The sequence below is a fragment of the Copidosoma floridanum genome, unplaced genomic scaffold (assembly GCF_036245765.1).
Source record: "Copidosoma floridanum isolate Cflo_tuat_1 unplaced genomic scaffold, Cflo_Japanese_pri ptg000001l, whole genome shotgun sequence".
Lineage (NCBI taxonomy): Eukaryota > Metazoa > Arthropoda > Insecta > Hymenoptera > Encyrtidae > Copidosoma > Copidosoma floridanum.
In genome coordinates, this window is record NW_028321878.1 from 2,375,067 (window position 1) to 2,393,197 (window position 18,131).

Sequence of the window (18,131 nt, forward strand, 5' to 3'; positions counted from 1 at the left end):
TACCCCAATTTTTTTTTCATTGCTCAATATTTAGGTTTAAAGAGTGTGTATTTTTAATTTTAAGAAAATAGACAGTTTGTGTGTTGAATGAGAACGAGAGAAATGATGTACGTGTCTCTGTAAAGACTACAAAAAGGGCAATTATAATGTATAGTATCTATAGATGCGGCAATTCGATGTCATTGATTACGTTGAAAAAAAAAAAAAAAAAAAAAAAAACAAACAAATAAAAAAAAAAAAAGACCCGCAACTCTATAGTGTACTAATGTAGTCTTACGTAGCTGTATAGTGAGAGCGCAATGTATACACGCGTAGTAAGTAGGCAATTGCTTAGCTGTTGCTTGTAACATTGATTTTGAAACGCCTAAAGCACACTTTTCGAAAAGTAGGTGATGACGACGAACAATGCAATTTCAATCGAGCGAAACGAAATTGGGAAAAAAAATTTTACACGCCAACGTTTGACGTATTATATTGCTCGTACGATCGGGATCGGTTCACTTTTATCAAATTGTACATCTACGCTTCGTATAATACCTACATACCCGCGTTAGATTTAACGATATCGCAACCGATTTTCTCTCGCGAGTCGCAACCTTAACGGCGCAATGGTCGAATAAAAAATCCTGATTGTTCCACAAAAGCCATATTAAACGGGCACACGCGCCTATTTGTGCGCGCGTGTACCGATTTATATAGATTATAGGCTGTTTTTTAAGCTTTGAAAATTTATCTCCTATTATGCTGTTAACCGATAAGAGGCCTTAAACTGTATTGTAAACATGACACCGGGAGCGAACGATTTTTCGGTAACAAACGAAAAAATAAACCAACCAATGTCGGTAAGTTTTTTCGTTCTCTACACAGTACGATGAACAAGTCTTGTCGATCATAGTGCATTTTTTTTGGTATACCTATATCTTTTTGTTCTCGTACCTTTGTCTACTAATAGATTTCGAGCTTGGTCTGGTGTTTTATTTTTAATGCACTCTGGTTGCAAGGCTTAAAAAGATTCAGAGTCACTGTTTGTAAATAGCGACAACTTATGCATTATCAACTTATATATTAACAACTTTAAAGAGAATAAAGTTTTTAAAACTATAACTTGTTTGCCATTTGATTGTATACATCCGTTTCACCCAACTCTTGATAATTTGTGGTCACAATAAAAAAAAAAAAAAAAAAACAATGTCCAAACGAGAAAATTACTAACTAGTCAACATTGACCACTTGGAATAATATTTTTTTAAAAGGATTTTCTTGTACAAACAGATTTGATTTGTCAATAAATTGGTTCGACTGATGATTACAAATCTGCGAGTCATACGGGATAAAAGGTTGCGGAGAAGGGGGGGTCAAGCGAAGAAAAACGCGTTAAGCTTTATTCAAAGAAATAATAATCCAAGTATCACTTTAATTGTAAAAAAAGTATTCGGAACATAGGCTCAACTCGTATTAGATGATCGTTTTTAGCGATTATCCGAAGGTTAAAAAAAAAAAGAAAAGAAACAAAAACAAAAAAGAGAAATGAAAAGTTTTACAAGAATATGATAAAAAAAAAAAAAAAAATTATATCAACTTACAATCTATTGGAAAAATTTGACTGGATCACTCGAAGTGTGTATGTACGTGTAGCTTTTCAGCATTTTTGTTTTGTTCCATTATTACATATAATAACCATACATGTAACTACAAGTATTTCGATCAACATTATACAACTAGCGCATATCATAATATATATGAGGTGGATAAAGAATTGGTATACGATGAAGGGATGAGGAAGGGAGTATTAACGTACTTAATTGGTGCGGGGGTGGGATGTTTGGGCGACGAGTTTCGACGATAAAAATATTTGGACGGAGCAGGGCTGGCCCACTTTGCTCGCGTAGGTTGTGGGTCCTCATTCAGGGCCGAAACTTGTCAGCGTCGCCTCGCCTGTCGATTTGCTGGTTGAGCGGCTGGTTGTTGTTTTTGAGCGCCGCTTCACGAGCGTCCGCCTCCTGAAAGCCGATCCCGAGACAAAATTGGCCATTTATTTCCAACAACAGTATAACAAGCAACAAACAAAATCAAAGTACGGACGAGCAATTGACAAACCTGCTGTTGCCGGATGCCGGCGTATATGAGATCCAGGCCCTTTTGGATCTCCGCGCTGACGGGGGGTGACGTGGGCAGGTGGTCCCCCGTCGCGTGGAAGCCGGTCTCGTCGGCCATGTAACGGATCGTGATGATCTGGCCCTCGGGACTGGTGTAAGAGTACGAGCCCTCCTGAACCAACGCCTCGGTTTGATCCTCGCCCTCACCCACGGTCTTTATGTAGCCGCTCTCCTCCGCTATGATGTTGTTGCCCGTCTCGTAGCTTAACGACAACGTGAGGTCAGCAATCATAATGTTTGTTCATCTTTTTCGCGTTGCGCAACACGGTTAATTTGCGAAAAAAAAATTTGATCGTCCCTGTCAATGGGTTAGATTCGTTGGCCCGTATAGTTTTTCGAATTTATGACCCTCTGCTTGTACGTTTTTTACACTTGTTACGCAATCGACGAGTCCACGCGCGATTTTCACCGGCAAACTCATAAGCGTCGCCTTCTGCAGCCGATATATTTAAACTCGAAAGTACAAATTAAAAATAATAATTGGGAGGAGCGTGTAGTTGCAACGTACTTAGTCCTGTATGTGCCGTCGTGTTCCTGCTGCTTGTTCCACACGAGGATCGGTATGGGAGTGGTCTTGGCGCGCCTGTCGTCAACGTGTCCAGCGGACGCGGCCGGTGCCTCCTGATACTGCGAGTTCTCGTTGCTGCTGTCGGTCTGTTGCTGGGACTTTTGCTGATGCTGTGGTAATTGGCGCGGCTGGTGGAAGCCTTGGCTTGGGTTCTGGAAGGGCCGGCCTCGATAGACGTCCTGAGCCACAGCGAGGCCCAACATCATCACAGCCAGTATCTGCGCGCGAAAGTGGCCAAAAAAGCATTGTCAAACCAACTGATCATTGTGCTTGGATGGTATTGTTTTTTTTTTGAACACGCGAAGAAAGTCGAGGCGCGCCCAATTAGGAGACGAGAGGCCGATCGCGCGTGATGAAAGACGACTCGAGCGCGAGAGAGAAAAAGGATCGGCCTACGCGCTCACACGTCACTGGTTTTATTTTGTTCGTTTCCTTTTTTACCAACGGCTATATATGCCCACGCCGTAAACGTACACGTAATATCATCCTCGAAATTTCACTTTCGCGCTCACGCACGTGCGGCTACATCTTTTTTTTTTTTTTTTTTTTCTTTCATTTTCTTTCATTTTCCATCCTCGCGTAGAAAGTACCTCGGGAACCGATGATCGCTTCGGGCCGACGGAAAAATTATCTCCTCTCCCGAATAGAGTGGCAAGGTTGCGCAGCTTCGGAATTATGAAGAAAGATACCCGCATATAAATACGTGTATCGGCAGTAACGCGCCGTTGGAGGGTATACCTATACGTGTTGCACCGAATCTGGGAGCGCCGAGAGAAAGCGGCGCTCCGCGGATGAAGGAGTTTCTACATACGTGTATGTATATATGAATGTTCATACGTGCAAAATACGCTGGTGTGGCTGCAGCTGATGGCTGTGCTCTTTGATGAAAAGAGAGTTTGCGAGTACAGCCAGAGATCGGGATCAAAGTTGCGTAACGCACCTCTGGGCCTGATAAGTATATAGATGCACACCGTATAGATTCACGCAGTTCAAGTTCCTTTCCGATTTTGTGTATATATATAATATATGTATACCAGCCTCTGCTTTCCTTTTCATTTTTTCTCAGAGATCCTTTTTCTTCATCTTCTACGCACGCAGAGTTATAGGTTTCGAGATCGCTGTCCGTTGTACCTCGTGTATTTTAAAGGTGTTTTCGGTTATTGTCATTATTGCGAGAGATTACATCACTAGCAGCTGAATTATTCCTGCGGGCGAAACGACGAGGCGCGATCGTCAGGTACATACCGATCTTTCGCGCGTCGAAAAGGAAAGCAGAGCGGGTCCCTGGGGTGGTGAAACGTGTGTGCCAGAAACGAATAAATAAACCGCGAAAGCTCGAGCTTCGGGAATGGCGTATGTAAATCAAGCGCCCGCGAGAGAGTATAATGCGGCAGAGAGACAGACGCGACGACGAGCGGTGCACGATGTGCCTCTTGAATTCCAAACTCCGCGAGGATGCATGTATAATCTCGGCTTGCGTCACCGAAATCGGGGGATTCGGGAAAAAAAAATGTGTTGGAGCGCGCTTTTTTTTTGCTCGACAAATGCGCAAATTTCTTCTCCCTCCCTCGCGAAGATACCCCCTTGTAATAAGTACCTATACGTTCTTTCGTATAATGTATATGTGCACGGAATGTATAGATACACCGTGTGTGTACAAGTACAAGCTGTTGCTCTCGGTGAAAGTGAAAAGCAAATGCTAGAGCAGGTCGTTTAACTCATGACCCGCTAGCCCATCCTCCCGCGCTCGCCCATGAGTTTATTTTTTATTTTTATGCATACATACAATCGCGGTTGTGTTATTACACACCATCATCATCATCATCATTACGTACGTGTATGCATTTACGAGCGCGAGTGAGAAAAAGTATCCCGGTTTCCCTGCCCGCCGGCTGTTTGAGCTTTTAAATTATCGCAGGACCTGTGCGCTCGTGTCTTTTTTCACCTCTCTTGCGTCACACACACGCACGTATACATAACGATCTTTACGCGTAAGCCATCATTTTTGCGTATAATTTTTTTCACCGATTATTGCCCAACTTTCAAAACGCCGGCGATGATGGATTGACCCCTTCCCGCTCTGCCGATACTATTTAACGATCAAAATCGGGTGAGCGCTACGGCTCTTGAACTTTTTTCTTTCTTTCTCCGTTAGATTCGGGGTTCGCGTCAAGTTGTTTTTTGTTATCATCTTGTCTTACGCAACTTTGGATGAATGATTAAGAATTTGTTTTTTGTTTTCTCACTCCCCGTGAGTTTTCATCGATTCAGCGAAAAAAAATTTATTTGTGTAAAATTAAGCGATCGAGCAATAAAAGGTGTCGTGCCTACAGGTCGCAGTGATCACGAGACAAGATTGCCGAACGATTGTAGCGAGCAAGGAACAAAGAAAAGACGAAAAAAAAAAATCGGGTTGCGGGTATTGTTTCGTGAGAATGACAACTGTAAAAATGATTAGAGAGGCAATGAGCAGGAGGTGACGAGAGATGGAAAAAAAAAAAAAAAAAAATGGGTATCCAGCGCAGTAGAAGAGGACAATGTGGGGGGAAAAATAAATGCTCGCGCGCGACCGCGAACGACCCTGAGAGCACGGTATACGCAGTGCGAGGAAAAAAACAATGTGCATACAAATAATGTCGCACGGGGGTTACTCACCGCAGTCTTCATAATTGTGTGTCGTGGGTGCACCTTCCTCTCTTTGGTCTCTTTTGAAAACAAAAACTCGCGGATCGGCACAGGGGTATATATATATATACGCGAAAACAGCGAGCTTACTGGTATACCTATATATATAGCGTGGGGAACGCTGGGTGTTGCTGCTGCTCTCCTCTCGATATTCTGCGTTGAGATGAGAGGAGAGAATCCCTTTATATACCTACTCTCACTTTACCCCCTACTCATCGGAGAGCCGCTTCTGCGGCTGGGACGACACCGCGCGCACCTCCATCTATCCGTGCCGATTCCTCAATTATACACTTATACGTGTATATCCATGGGCCATGAGGTCTACGGGACCTATATTGTGTACACATGGAAAATTATATATTCGCTTTGCTGCCGGCGCTCGTTGTGGGAAAGGCGATGCGTGTGCAAGTTTTTATAGCTACTACTTCTTCTTCTTCTTCTTTCTTGAGCTCTCGGGGACTTGATTCGGTATTCGTCTCCATTGATCGCTTTTGGCTCTTAATGTTCGCTGGAAAGCGCTATCACTCGCTAAAGTCTCTGGACATGGACTTTTTTTTTTTTTTTTTTTTTTTTTATCTCGGATCTTTATTGTGCAGCCTCTTGATGGCGTTACGTCGCGCTTCACGAGGATTTAATTAAACATTTCATTTCTCCGAGAGTTTTATTGTGGCAAATTACAACACTCCCCACTTTTGGTGTTTCAGTCGCAAAGAAAAGATAAAAAAATTAATTCATCCATCCAAACGATAAAGTGTCCGTGCCAGGCAGAAACCTAAAAAAAAAAAAAACAATGCGAAATTGATTTACCGCGTGCCAAGTGCCATTTTTAACGAGGAACGCAAGTGACGTTATCGAAATTCAATTTTTAAAATTGAATCGAATGTAGATTAGACACGTTGAAATTTTCGAACATTGAATTTCGAGTGGTCAAGAATCGATCACTCGGCCAAATTAAATGAGTTATTACGTTCTCAAATGCAATTGAAAAAAAGTGTCAAAAGTTATTTTCCCAAATAAAACGTCCCGTACTTTTTTATAAAACATATTTTCGTATTGTTTCGGTAAAAAAAATTAAAGAGCCAATGCGTGTAGGTGCCGTAAGTCGTTAAAAATAAAAATTTCTAAACTCTTAGCATTACACAGTGCTGACATTTTCACCTGTTTTTTGCATCTCACGGTCACGCAAACAAGTACCCAAAACGTATTTTTAGGAAAAGTACTCTAGCACCTCTTTGCTTCGACTCGAAGTAGTTCGACCGGCCGTTTTCAAAAATCCACTTCACGGAGCGTCGTGGTATAACTTAGTAAAAGGACCCACATAGCCGAGAAGTTTAACTGTTTGCTCTCTCGGAAGAAAAAGCAAAGACACACAATGTACCTGCCACGGGAGTACAGGCACACAAAAGTCAAAGCTATCCCCGAAACGGCGTATCCATGTAATCTCGGCTCGTTTCAACACCCTCGAAATCGCGCTCGCCGCCTATATGGACCGGTTGTTTGTTGGAGCCACGCGCGCCCAACTGCTCATGATACACATATATACACACACCTGAAAACACCACCTATAAGTATACGTCACGCTCTTTCTTTCCTTTCGTTCCATCTCCCTCGGCTCGACGAATAATTAATTAGACGGGGCGTTTTTAGCCCGAGGCGTCGGCGATTTCAGTACTTTTACCCGCCCGCGGTGTATATTAGCTAATGTACACTTCCTTGTACGTTTACATGGGTACACATTACATGCCAAACGCAATAATGACTCAGCATTCGGTAAACGCTCCTTCGTTTTCTTGGCTGCTGGCACATGCCAACGAGACAATAGATCCAGCAGCCACCAATGGACCCAACATAGTATATATACACGCATACCCATTTATAAATATAATACACTAGTGATGAATGCGCGCGCGGGCTGTGCTCATTACAAAAGAAAGACTTGATGTCGTCAACAAACGATCGACATTGTGCAAGCATCATCACACATTGTTGGATATATCCCCGCTTTCTTTCGCCGTAACTCGCGCGCGACCTTTTCTTCCATGAAGGCTAATCAATCTCTCTCTATTATTGGAAGGGAAAAAAAGGTTGCCAATCTCCAACATCTGAGAAAAAGCCGGCGCACAAGACGAAAGGAAAAGTGGGCGAGGCACACCCGGAGAGAATCCACATTCGCATCAGCAGTTGGCACGTTTAATTGCGGGTGCGTATACATGTAAGCCAGGCAAACGTTTGGTGATCGCGCGCGCAATCGGCTCATGGGAAGATGTTAACACCACTGCCAACTTTCACGCTGGCTTGTGTTGTATACACGCGTGCCACCTCGTACCGATTTACCGATCTCGGTTGGGGAAATTGCGCCTCCTACGCGTCCAGTTGTAAAATAAGAGATACATTTCTCGGTGTCCAATGTTAACGGAGGACGAGTGTGTATCTTTTAATAGCCAAAAAATCACGCGCCAATATGGGTACGAAGGTACAGATGCTTTTTCACAGAAAAAAAAAAAAAAAAATCAAGGAAACATTGATGTAAAGTTTGCACACATGACTCCGAAAAGGAAAAACCAATGATCTTCCCCGTCGAAATCGTCGCAAAGCCGTGATCCACAACTATGTCCATCAGCAAACTGAAACACGAAGGAAACGTGATGTTGCCTCGGGCCAAACAAAATGTGACGTGTGTGTATGTAAAAAAAGCCCCCGGCTTACAGCTGCACGGACGCGTCGTTTTTGCCTCTCGGGGACCCGCCGATGCTGCGCACACATGACAATATTCATCAATGCCCACACGTACACGTATCCTTACGAATACGCTCTAGTCGCGATAGTTTGTAACATTGTGTGTACCAGATCACGAGGACGACGGGCACTGGCAGCACAACTCCTCCGGGCAGCACGGCTCCAAAGTACCGGGTGGTATGTAGCTGTACGAAAAAAAAAAAAAAAAACCCCATCAACATCCACGCACAAGTGGAGCTACGAGCAACAAAAAAGGAGAAAAAAAAACCTCAGGCCGTAAGTGGTCGAGTCGTCGATGTGGGTCGTGGGCTTGTGATACGCCGGCTTGGCCGCCCAGGGTTTGTCGACCTTCTCCGGGGCACCGGGCTGACCGTAGCTCGTCTTCATCTCCGTGTCGAGGCTCATCGGCACGTCGGCCGGCTCGTACCGGCGAACCGGCGCAAAGTTCTTGCTCTGTATTGCGCACTCGGCGCAGTTCGGCATGAAAGACAGCCGGTTCGTCGTGCAAACTGCATGGACAAAAGAATAAAACGGAGAATTAATTACGACGCCGTAATAATCATACCATACACGGGGGGGGGGGTGTGGGGGTATGGCGCAACCAAAGCGCCACGTTTCGTGTGGCGTATACGTATGCGCGTGGATTTTAATGAAACGAGACGGACGGATTATTATTCGGGGTAGGGGGAAATTGCCTCGAAAAACGTCTCGATAATGGCACCGAGCGACGAGCGCTGTAACCGTGCGTCTGTAATGAGAGTCGCCGTCTGCGCGCGGCAGTTGCAGGTTTTGCGCAACAAACAGGCCGTGGGTATAGTATATGTTATGCTGTATGTATATCTGCTGGCGCATCTGCGGAGGCGCGCCGAGGATGGAAAATCGAGATGGCATCTCTCAGGGACGAGCGCGCGCACAATGATGTACGTATGGTTGCTGCCGCGGATCTTTCGAGTGGGGGGGGGGGAGCCACGCCAGAGTATGTTTTCTCTCCAACTGACCCTCCAGAGGAGCCCGGGAGAGCTCGAGGTTTCCAAGCGGCCTTATGCCAGGTGGAGGGATACCGTACTTCCAGGTAAAGTCGCACTTTTGCGTGGTCGCGTCCTGTATGGGACCCCGGCCCAGCAGTTGCCTCGTGCACGGGAGTATCGGCTTCTCTGGCTTCGGACACCAGTTGCCCAGGTAACTCATCTGCCACCGGAGACGGTGTACATTAATCAACACACATACATACGTATGTATATCATGTATACGATGAATGCACATTAAAGTATACTTTGTGGGTGGTGTCGCGGGACGGGGGCGCGTCGTCAAAGATCTTGTTGGCGGTCGGGTGGATGGGCAGAGGCCGGTCGCCGCCGCCGCAAAAGTAACTGAGATTGTAGGTGGTGTTGTCCTCGAAGCAACATTCGCGGTTCAGCAGGTTCTCGGCGCTGGTGTGCTTCACCGGGACGACCGGCTCGGCGCACTGGGGCCAGTAGCTCAGCTTGTACGTCGTGCCGTTCTCCACCGGCGTCGTCGGGCTCTCGTACACCGGTTTCTTCTTCCACGGGTAGTTTTCCTAAGCGCCGAAGCGTTTCGTATATAGCACAGGTATATTTACACTTGAGTGACTGTATGTAAGGGCAGTCGATATTACCTGCGTTATTGGATCGCCGCTGTAGAAGCTGAGTCGGTAGGTCGTGCAGCCGTCGAGGGGAACGTCGGATTTTTCGTAGCGTCGAATCGGCCTGAACGATTTTATCGGCTCGAGGCAGTTGGCCGGGTAGTAGCTCAGTTTGTACGTTGTGTCATCTTAATGTCGAATCTCGTTAATTTTTGTTTGTTTTTATCGATGATAATACGTTGTATTACCAGCTACGTAGCCCCGAGGTAGGCACAAGTTGCCCCGGTACTTGATCGGTTTCACGCGTTTGCCGCACTTCCACGCAAAGTCGCGCTTTTGGGTCGTCTCGTCCTGAATGGGACCCCTGCCGAACCAGTTTCTCACGCAGGGCAGGATTTTTTCTTGGGGCTTGACGCACCAGTTGCCCAAGTAACTCATCTGCAACATTTCGTTGATTTGAGGGAAAGAAAAAAAAAAACAACAACAACAACAAATCGGTCCGTTACCTTGTGCGTCGTGTCGTCGGTGAACTGGCCGTCGGCCACCGTCAAGCAGCCCGCGGGGAGTATTGGTTTTCGGACCGGCACTTGCTCCGGCCAAAATGACATTTTGTACGTTGTGTTGTCGTCGAGCGGGACGTCCAATTTATTGTAGCACTGATGATCCGTTATTTTTTGTCATTACATGGTTTTTTTTTTTTTTTTTTTTTTTTTCCCCTCCCGCTACTTACCCGGATCGGACGAAACGATTTTGGGATTTCTGGTTGAACGTATTTCTGAAAATGGCAAATAATTTAGTCTTTGGGAAGTTGATCACGCATTAGCGGACTTACGTAAGCATTGAACTGAGGGACTTTGCAGCAGCAGCAGTTGCAGCATTCATCGTGACCCAGCTGGGGAAATTAAATATGCATTTGACGCGTTTTTTTTTTTTTTTTTTTTTTTGTAAGGTGGGGAAAAAGTAGTGCGAATTCCTTACGCGTATTTTATTTCTTATGTCGATCGACGAGGGAGCCTTTTCGCGCGGATGTCTACAACGTGTTTCGATGATATAAATATGGGTACACTTGGCAAATGGTACATGTGTGTTATCGGATGTGCTGAGAACTTACGGTTCTTCGATGCAGATGTCCATTACGGCCGAGTTAATTTGGAATTACAAAAATGTAAATCGGAAAAACGGGAGTTTTAATTTACATCAATGGAAATTTTGACCACTTTGACGAGGTAATTTTTCAAACCAACCGGACGACAAAAATTTTCTCTGGCAAAGGTTAGGGGACGAAAACAAAAGCGAAAACAATCGAGTGGGGGCTTGTATACTTACGAATTTGAGTACTTTGTTTTATTTTTGACCTCGCAATTCTCCTTGATAAAAAAAAAAAGGTATTAAACATCATATTTTTTCATTTTATGTTTTTTTATCTTTATTTCTTTTTTTTTTTCATCGCACTTGGTGTAAAAGTCAAGATACATTTTTTTTTGTCTTTAATATTTATCCTCGTGAAGGGACGTTTTGATCATTTATCACAATTTAACCGTCAGTATAAACATTTTGGTCATCATAAACAAGTAAACCAACAGTTTATATTTTCATGCCCAACACTTTGATTATCGCTCGAATAATACATAACGTTATGCAATATTGAGGTTCGGCTTAGCTTTTATAGTACATCATAATAATAACACTTCGGTATCGTAACAGTGTAAAATAAGTATTCGCGTATCAAGAATTTAATAAAAGCTCCGACAAATTGATGGGAAAATTTCTAAACATAAAACAGACACCGCTCCATATGTATACTCCTTCAACCAATCTAAAGTACACCATAAATTTCTTACGCCTTGTGAGTTTTCTTAAAAAAAAAAAAAAAAAAAAAAAAAAAAAAAAAAAAAAAAAAAAAAAAAATGCCTATTACACATATCAATGCATTTCGTTATATATGCCTGTGTGTAGCTTACAACGATTAAGTGGCAGTCGGTCGAAGAAGAAAAATCGTTACTTCAAATCCCTCCCCAGCTCCTATCCTCCGTACAAATACGAGAACAGAGTATATGTATATTACACTATATTACAATAGTTGAGCAGTGTAGGCACAGCCCGGCACTCTGAATACGTCAGACGCAAAATGTTATTTTACGCAATATAGGTATGAAAATAGACCGATGCGGATGCAGAAAAAAAAAGTTTTCTATTTTCGTACTCGATTCACGTGACGTTTGCCATTCGCGTGGTGCTCTTTGGAGTTTCACGAGACAAAGTCTCAAACCGATCAAGCTAGCGTTAGGCCGAGCCTCTGGGATATCCGAGGCGTGTGCGTAGAAGCGACGGCCACCAGCAGAGGCAGATCGGCAACGTCGACGTCGAGAAAATCGGTCAAGCTGCTGACGCTCGCGTCGTCCAGATCGTCAGTCAGGAGAAAATCGGCCAGCGATCGGCTGCGCAGCCACACCTCGCGTAGCCTGCTCTCCAGAAACTTTATGCACTGCAACGATACAAGAACAAACAAACGAGGAGTCACAGTGATTTCTTCCTACGAACGAGGATCGAACGTAAAGGTGCTGCTTACTATTTCGGGCGACCGGAAGGTCCTCCACATGCAGACGAAAGCCTCGAGCATGTTCGACACGAGCCTCGACATGCCAACGGTCACGGGCGCCGTCGCGCTCGATGTATTCGACAGCAGTCCGACCTGCCAGTTGTCAAGGTCGCCGATGATACAGAGAGCCTCGGCTACCGGCTGATCGATAACGGGAAACTTGACGGAAAAGCCGAGATTCTCCCGAATCGGCAACCACCACTCCTCCTCCTCCTCCTCCTCTTTCTTCGGTCTCGGAGTCCCATCCGAGGCTCTGGACTTTGTTTTCTTAACCAGACCCTGCATCACCATGCCGTACGTGTACCCGGACTCGAGCGTCTCCACCTTCAAGCCAATCAGGCTCCTGGGAAACCCGACGCTCTCGCGCACCATCGTTTTCGCCTCGGATGCTGCCTTTTTCGTTCTGCAAGTCAAAGGTTGTATAATGTTACCTCCATCAACTCTGGAAGGAAGGAAGAAAGGAACAAGGGTGCACCTCGGCATGGGCAGCTCGACGATGCCGTTAGCCTCGAGAAGAGCCTCCAATGTGTCGGAGCGGTCGGGCTGCGTCGAGCCAGCCGTGGGTCCGTCCACCGTGGGGCCGTTGCTGTTGGAGGTGGTACAGCCCCGTAGGACCTCGGTTGCGTTGGTCGGGGTCTCGAGCAGCTTGCCGTTCTCGAAGACACGGGACGAGCCCCTCCGGCACTTGAGGCACACCCCAAAGTCGTCGTCCGCAGTCGCGGTAGGCCGCATGTTCTTCGACGACTCGGGAAAGTTCCTCTGGATGATTTTGCGCAAAATGGCCTCGGGCAGCTCGGCCGAGGTGCTCGGCATGAACGTGTACGAGCATTGGCAGCGATTCGGTGACTCGAGCCGCTCGTTAACCGACGAGGATGTAGGGGTGCAGGGCTTGTCGTCGCCCAGGGTGAACAGCACTTGGGCGTCGACGTTGGCCGTAAAGTTGGCCGCAAAGGCCACGTGCTCGTTCCTGTTGCACAAAACGCAATCCAAAGGATGGGCGAATAACGCATCCGAGCAACAACGAAAGAATAAGGAAAAAAAAAGGGGGGAAAAACAATCAAGTTACACGCATGCGATTCACCGCGAGCTCAATGGCACGTGAATAAAAATGATGGGGCTGGTGTGTTGAAATAAAAAAAATAAAAAAATAAAAAACCCGTGAAAGAGCGTAAGTAGTGATGAGCTCTTACAGCAAGGTCTTGGAGTTGGCGGGATGGTGGCTGGCTGCGAAGGAAGCCGGGGGGAACTTCTGCCGGTCGAGCCACGCCAGCTTTTCGGAGTCTAAGCAGCGCATGAGGTCTTTGGTAGCGTTAGGTTTCTGTAGCTGCTGTTTGTTAAAGTTACAAAGCTTATCGCGCTCGTCACCGTCACCGACGACTATCTTGACTTTGCTGCTCGCTTGCCTCTCCTCGCCAGTCTCCCCTTGCCCCTGCACCGGGTCCACCGTCGCAACCTCGTCCAGCCGGCAACCCATCGTACCGCTGCGCTTGAGCTTCTTCGACGAAGTCTCCTCGTAGGGCTCCTCCTCCTCCGGTAGGCCGAGTTTGGCACGCGTCGCCGCCCCGTTGGTCGTCCTCCGTGCGACAAACGCCGACCCGGTGGGAGCTTCACCGCCTGGCTTGCCGCTACTGCAAAGTTTTGGGGGTCCGTCCGAGAGGCCGTGTTTTCTGCGAAGCGCCCGCTCGAGCGTGGCTTTGGCCTCCCGGAAGTCCTCCTGCTCGGGACAGCGGGTCTCCGGGTGCTTGCCGACGACGCCGCTCCGCACAAAGTACGAGAGGAAATGCAACACCGACTCTATCAGGCTGACCTTGTCCGGCTCGCCCGCTATCACCGTGTGGGCGAGCCGCGTCGGCGTCCCCACGGCCCCGTACAGATCCGCCAGCTGGGCCCACAGGGGGTTGCAACTGTACTGTTTACCCATCTTCTCCACCTACGACAATTGTTGTTGTTGTTGTTTTTTGTTTTTGTTTTTGGACAACCGCGAGATGCGATGATAAGAAATATATAATTTACCGCCTGTCTGTCGCGACAGGGTGGCGCCGTGTGCACCCAGCCGAGGTGGTGCGTCAGAACGGCCGTGACGATCGTACTGACAAAGCTGAAACAACGCCGGGATGACTTATTGTTTCCTCACGCGAGTATACAATATTATATACAATGTAGGTATATATGCAATGAATGTTATGTCTCACAAGTTTGTGGACTTGGTGTCGTATCTCTCGAGGAGCCAGCACATGCGCTGCAAGGTACGGTGAACGTCGCCGAGCCGACACGGCTGCCGGTGCTGGTGGACCGAGTTGAGCAGGGCATCGTGCCACACGAGAAGTGACTTGGTAGTCCCGAGCTCCAGTCTCGTGATCCGGCTGAGGAGCCGAAGCGTCGAGCCGCCGGTGGCCCGGTACAGCCGGTAGACGAGGTTGCGCCTTGGGCCCTCGCCGCACGAGTACCGCAGCCGGTCCAGCATACCCTCGAGCAGCGGCGCGTGCTCCAGAAACAACGCCGTCGCTTCACTACACGGTGTAGGAGAGAGAGAGAGAGAGAGGGAATGAATAAATATTATATGGGATCGAATCGATGGGGGAGAAAGCAAGACTGACCTTTCGTGACCAGAAGGTAGGTGGACCAGGAGGACGAGGGCGAGCCGCGTCCCGTGTTTGGCCCCGTCGACCGTCGAGCCCTCCTCTGACTCGGAGCGGGCGAGCGACGTCGAGAGCGCCCTCTGCCACCGCCGGCGTAAACTCGAGAGGCTCCCGGACGACGAGCCGTTGCCGTCCAGGGACTGCGAACCTTTTGTCAACGTATATTTCGTGCTTTTGGATTGAAGTACTATATAGGTACGCATCGATACGTCAAGTGTGGATTACTCACTACCGAGACGGGGCACTTCGAGGTCCCAGCCGCCACCTACGCTCGAGCTCGTCGAGGTTTTCCGCAGCGTTGGGGTGAGCCCGGTTGCCGAGCTCGCTCTGCCGGATACTGCTTTTGTACGGGATTATTATTTATTTATCTTGTGTATTTTGTACATATATGTAAAGTCAAGCATTATAGAGTTACGGTGCGATTGGGTTACTTTGCGTTCGCAGGCTCGAGTTGGTGGTGGAGTCGAAGGTGGCCGGGGCGCCGGGTTGCCGTTGGCTGCTCGTCGTACAGAAACACACGGGATGTGTGGTTGTTAAGTGTATAGGTATGTAAATATATGTATACGCGAGAGGGGATGAGAAAAAAAAAAACAAAATCACCTCGGTCCGCAGACGCTGTGCTCCGAGGATGGAAAGACCTTGGCGCACACTACGCTGGCCGGCGAACTGACGACGTGTATCTGAAAACGAAAGCCCATCGGAGGCATTGTAGGTACAAGGTCACACATGTATTGGGATCATGTACCTTGAAGGAAGGGCCCTTGTAGGTCATCGAGACGCTGCCGAAGGTCATGGCGCAGAGCACACTGGTGTCGTCCTTTAGTTGTTTCTCGTGCTGTATATACCATGAAAACGACGAGATTCAATGCTTTGTAACTGCAATCGGGGAGAAAATCGTGAGTGAGTGAGTTTATACCTCACAGACCAAGGGGGCGGACCGTTTGTTGTTTGCACCGATGCGTTTCGTCGGGTTCCCGCGGTTGGGCGCTCCGTTGCGAGACTTTGGTCCGAGGTTGTTGGCGTTGCATTTGTCGCAGCCTTCCGTCGACATGGAGTCGAACAGTAGTTTCCGGGAGACGCGCGAGTCGCAGTCTCGGAATAGCAGTATCCTCACATGGTCCGCGCCGAATTGCAGGCGTTTTCTAGCGACAATCGGCAGAAATGACATTTTACATTGAAAATCGGTACATATCGGGTATATTGCTCTCTCTCTCTCTCTCTGATTATAGCGAAAAAGTGATCATCAAAGGGACATTTCCTTTCTATCCACATAGGATAGTATAGCTTATGCCTCCGACATTATTTACAATATTCAAGATTACACTTTTTACTATAAATATATACATGTATGGCCATCGTGGGTGGAACGGGGGATGTTTTTCAATGAACGTGAAGTTAAAATGACCATCGGTCGAAGCTTTATCTCGTATATAAAGTGCGCGCTTAGCGTCCCTGTCGTCACGTGCTCCGACAGAGATAAAATACATAATATACATATTATATTGGATGGGTATAGGTGTACGTGTAATCGAGAAGCAATAATCGTACCATAGTACTGTGAATGAAACGAACGAGCGTGCGCTAGCTCATTCATTAGTAAGAGCCGGATGGTCGGTATACATCGTTTGCTGGTGGTGGTTTTATGAATGCAATGTGCCAACGAGCGTCGGGTATCGCGAAATCATCGGCACTGCTATACATTTACCGATTTCTTTTAGATGATGGTTTCTTCTAATTTTTAATTGCAATATGTACTAGGACTTTTTTCAAACTCTTGGATTTTTTTTTTTTCTCTCAGCAAAAAGATACCCAGATAAAATTATTATATTAAAAAGGTTTTCTCGTACTTGAGAAATAATTTTTCTTCATCGTATACAGCTTCTCGCCCGCGATCAAAAGGGCAACAATAGGGTACATGTATTACACGGTTGAATCATTTTTGAATCATGAATAAAAAATTAAAAAATTGAACTCCAAGATGATTCTGTATTGAAGCATCGGTGATTAGAAACCCAACTGTTATTTGTTACTATTCATTAATAAAACGTGCCTTTGGGCGAGCAGTTTTCAAAATCAAAAGAGCTCCTTTCAAATTCTGTTCCGAGAAGATCGATACCAGGAGGGAAATTCTACTTAACTGGTACTTTGAATTGCAAAAAAAAAAAAAAAAAAAAAAAATTAATTCAACAGATGGGGAAGAAAGCCAGCAAGTATTAAATTGAAAAAGAAAAAAAAAGTATCGGTACATGTACTCACTCGTCGTGATACTCGACACGCTTATCCCGTTGGTCAAGCTCAGCTGCATCCGGAGCCTCCTGTTGCCGATTTTTACCGCTGGACCAAAACTTGGCGATAAACGCCATAATCACCGGGCATCAGTAACACACACAGGCGCACATTTGGTACAAGTCAACGCGCACCGACCCACGCGTCAAACGAATCGATGATCTCTCCGCCAGAAAAAGAATAAACAAGATCGGCAGCTAACGTAGGTATAGGTACAAGTGAGGTACACCCACTGCTATAAGCTCACAGCCTCGCAACAACTCAAGAGGAGCGAAGCGAGTGTAAAGTATAGGTAAGCGTCATCGGGCAATGGCAAACGAACCGAGCTCGCCGTTTACCCACCAACCAACTGTAAATAAAGTCACGTGCGGCCGAGTCATATGATCGCGCGATGTATATACTTACCTATACGCGCAGCTTAAAGACGGAGAGAGACTAGGTTTATTTTTTTATTTTTCTCGATTTCCCCACCTCTTTGGCCCAACGCCCACTTGGCACACGTACACACACTCTCCTATATTCGATCGGAGCACTATATGTACAGATCGGTAACTATTTCATGGATGCGATTAAACCGATACAACGCAAATGATCAATCGGCTGCGCGTTGACACAAGCCCAACGAATAGTGTCTTATATATACTCTCGAGTCGCGTCACCGCACCTCTCTTCTGATCCGCGACAGTTTGCCTGTCTGTATAACTCCGATCGGTAGCTAACGACACCTGCTCCGAGTTCCAAGCAGCAGCCGCCAGCAGTTGTCTTACTTACCCGCGACCGCTAATAAGCTCCCTCGCTGGCTGGCTTCTCCTCTCTCCCTTATTGCTTCGTCCGCGGGCCTGTCGAGCGAATGGCCTTT

General features: G+C 46.7%; 3 protein-coding genes across 3 annotated transcripts; all 3 read right to left on the reverse strand.

Moving 5' to 3' along the window:
* Positions 1–1,598: 1,598 nt before the first annotated feature.
* Positions 1,599–5,434, reverse strand: Cpr49Ah (cuticular protein 49Ah). The gene is made up of 4 exons (XM_014354326.3): positions 5,380–5,434; positions 2,665–2,942; positions 2,098–2,359; positions 1,599–2,000 (listed from the first exon to the last, which is right to left on the reverse strand). The coding sequence occupies exons 1-4, from the start codon at positions 5,389–5,391 to the stop codon at positions 1,905–1,907; spliced, it is 648 nt and encodes a 215-aa protein (XP_014209812.2). The 5' UTR covers positions 5,392–5,434; the 3' UTR covers positions 1,599–1,904.
* Positions 5,435–8,257: 2,823 nt separating this feature from the next.
* On the reverse strand, positions 8,258–10,882 carry LOC106640328 (uncharacterized). Its single transcript, XM_014354327.2, has 11 exons — positions 10,860–10,882; positions 10,727–10,778; positions 10,581–10,640; positions 10,479–10,523; positions 10,255–10,404; positions 9,997–10,186; positions 9,782–9,936; positions 9,419–9,703; positions 9,144–9,333; positions 8,414–8,654; positions 8,258–8,330 (listed from the first exon to the last, which is right to left on the reverse strand). The coding sequence occupies exons 1-11, from the start codon at positions 10,880–10,882 to the stop codon at positions 8,258–8,260; spliced, it is 1,464 nt and encodes a 487-aa protein (XP_014209813.2).
* Positions 10,883–11,665: 783 nt separating this feature from the next.
* On the reverse strand, positions 11,666–17,765 carry LOC106640382 (folliculin-interacting protein 1). The gene is made up of 13 exons (XM_089598262.1): positions 17,243–17,765; positions 15,903–16,128; positions 15,732–15,821; positions 15,587–15,666; positions 15,402–15,482; positions 15,216–15,313; positions 14,945–15,134; positions 14,540–14,857; positions 14,361–14,445; positions 13,538–14,277; positions 12,823–13,314; positions 12,318–12,750; positions 11,666–12,233 (listed from the first exon to the last, which is right to left on the reverse strand). The coding sequence occupies exons 1-13, from the start codon at positions 17,347–17,349 to the stop codon at positions 12,021–12,023; spliced, it is 3,153 nt and encodes a 1,050-aa protein (XP_089454388.1). The 5' UTR covers positions 17,350–17,765; the 3' UTR covers positions 11,666–12,020.
* Positions 17,766–18,131: the final 366 nt, after the last annotated feature.

What these genes read in the sequence shown, in the direction of transcription:
- Cpr49Ah (XM_014354326.3), bottom strand. An exon ending in GACGGCACATACAGGACTAA is followed by an intron (nt 2,360 to 2,664) that starts GTACGTTGCAAC and finishes GTTGTCGTTAAG; the next exon opens with CTACGAGACGGGCAACAACA. An exon ending in CCGGCATCCGGCAACAGCAG is followed by an intron (nt 2,001 to 2,097) that starts GTTTGTCAATTG and finishes ATCGGCTTTCAG; the next exon opens with GAGGCGGACGCTCGTGAAGC.
- LOC106640328 (XM_014354327.2), bottom strand. Translation starts at nt 10,882, where the DNA reads ATGGACATCTGCATCGAAGAACC. An exon ending in ACATAAGAAATAAAATACGC is followed by an intron (nt 10,641 to 10,726) that starts GTAAGGAATTCG and finishes TAATTTCCCCAG; the next exon opens with CTGGGTCACGATGAATGCTG. An exon ending in TCGACCACTTACGGCCTGAG is followed by an intron (nt 8,331 to 8,413) that starts GTTTTTTTTTCT and finishes TTTTTCGTACAG; the next exon opens with CTACATACCACCCGGTACTT.
- LOC106640382 (XM_089598262.1), bottom strand. Translation starts at nt 17,349, where the DNA reads ATGGCGTTTATCGCCAAGTTTTGGTCCAGCGGTAAAAATCGGCAACAG. An exon ending in CGAAGTGCCCCGTCTCGGTA is followed by an intron (nt 15,135 to 15,215) that starts GTGAGTAATCCA and finishes CGTTGACAAAAG; the next exon opens with GTTCGCAGTCCCTGGACGGC. An exon ending in CCTGTCGCGACAGACAGGCG is followed by an intron (nt 14,278 to 14,360) that starts GTAAATTATATA and finishes CAATTGTCGTAG; the next exon opens with GTGGAGAAGATGGGTAAACA.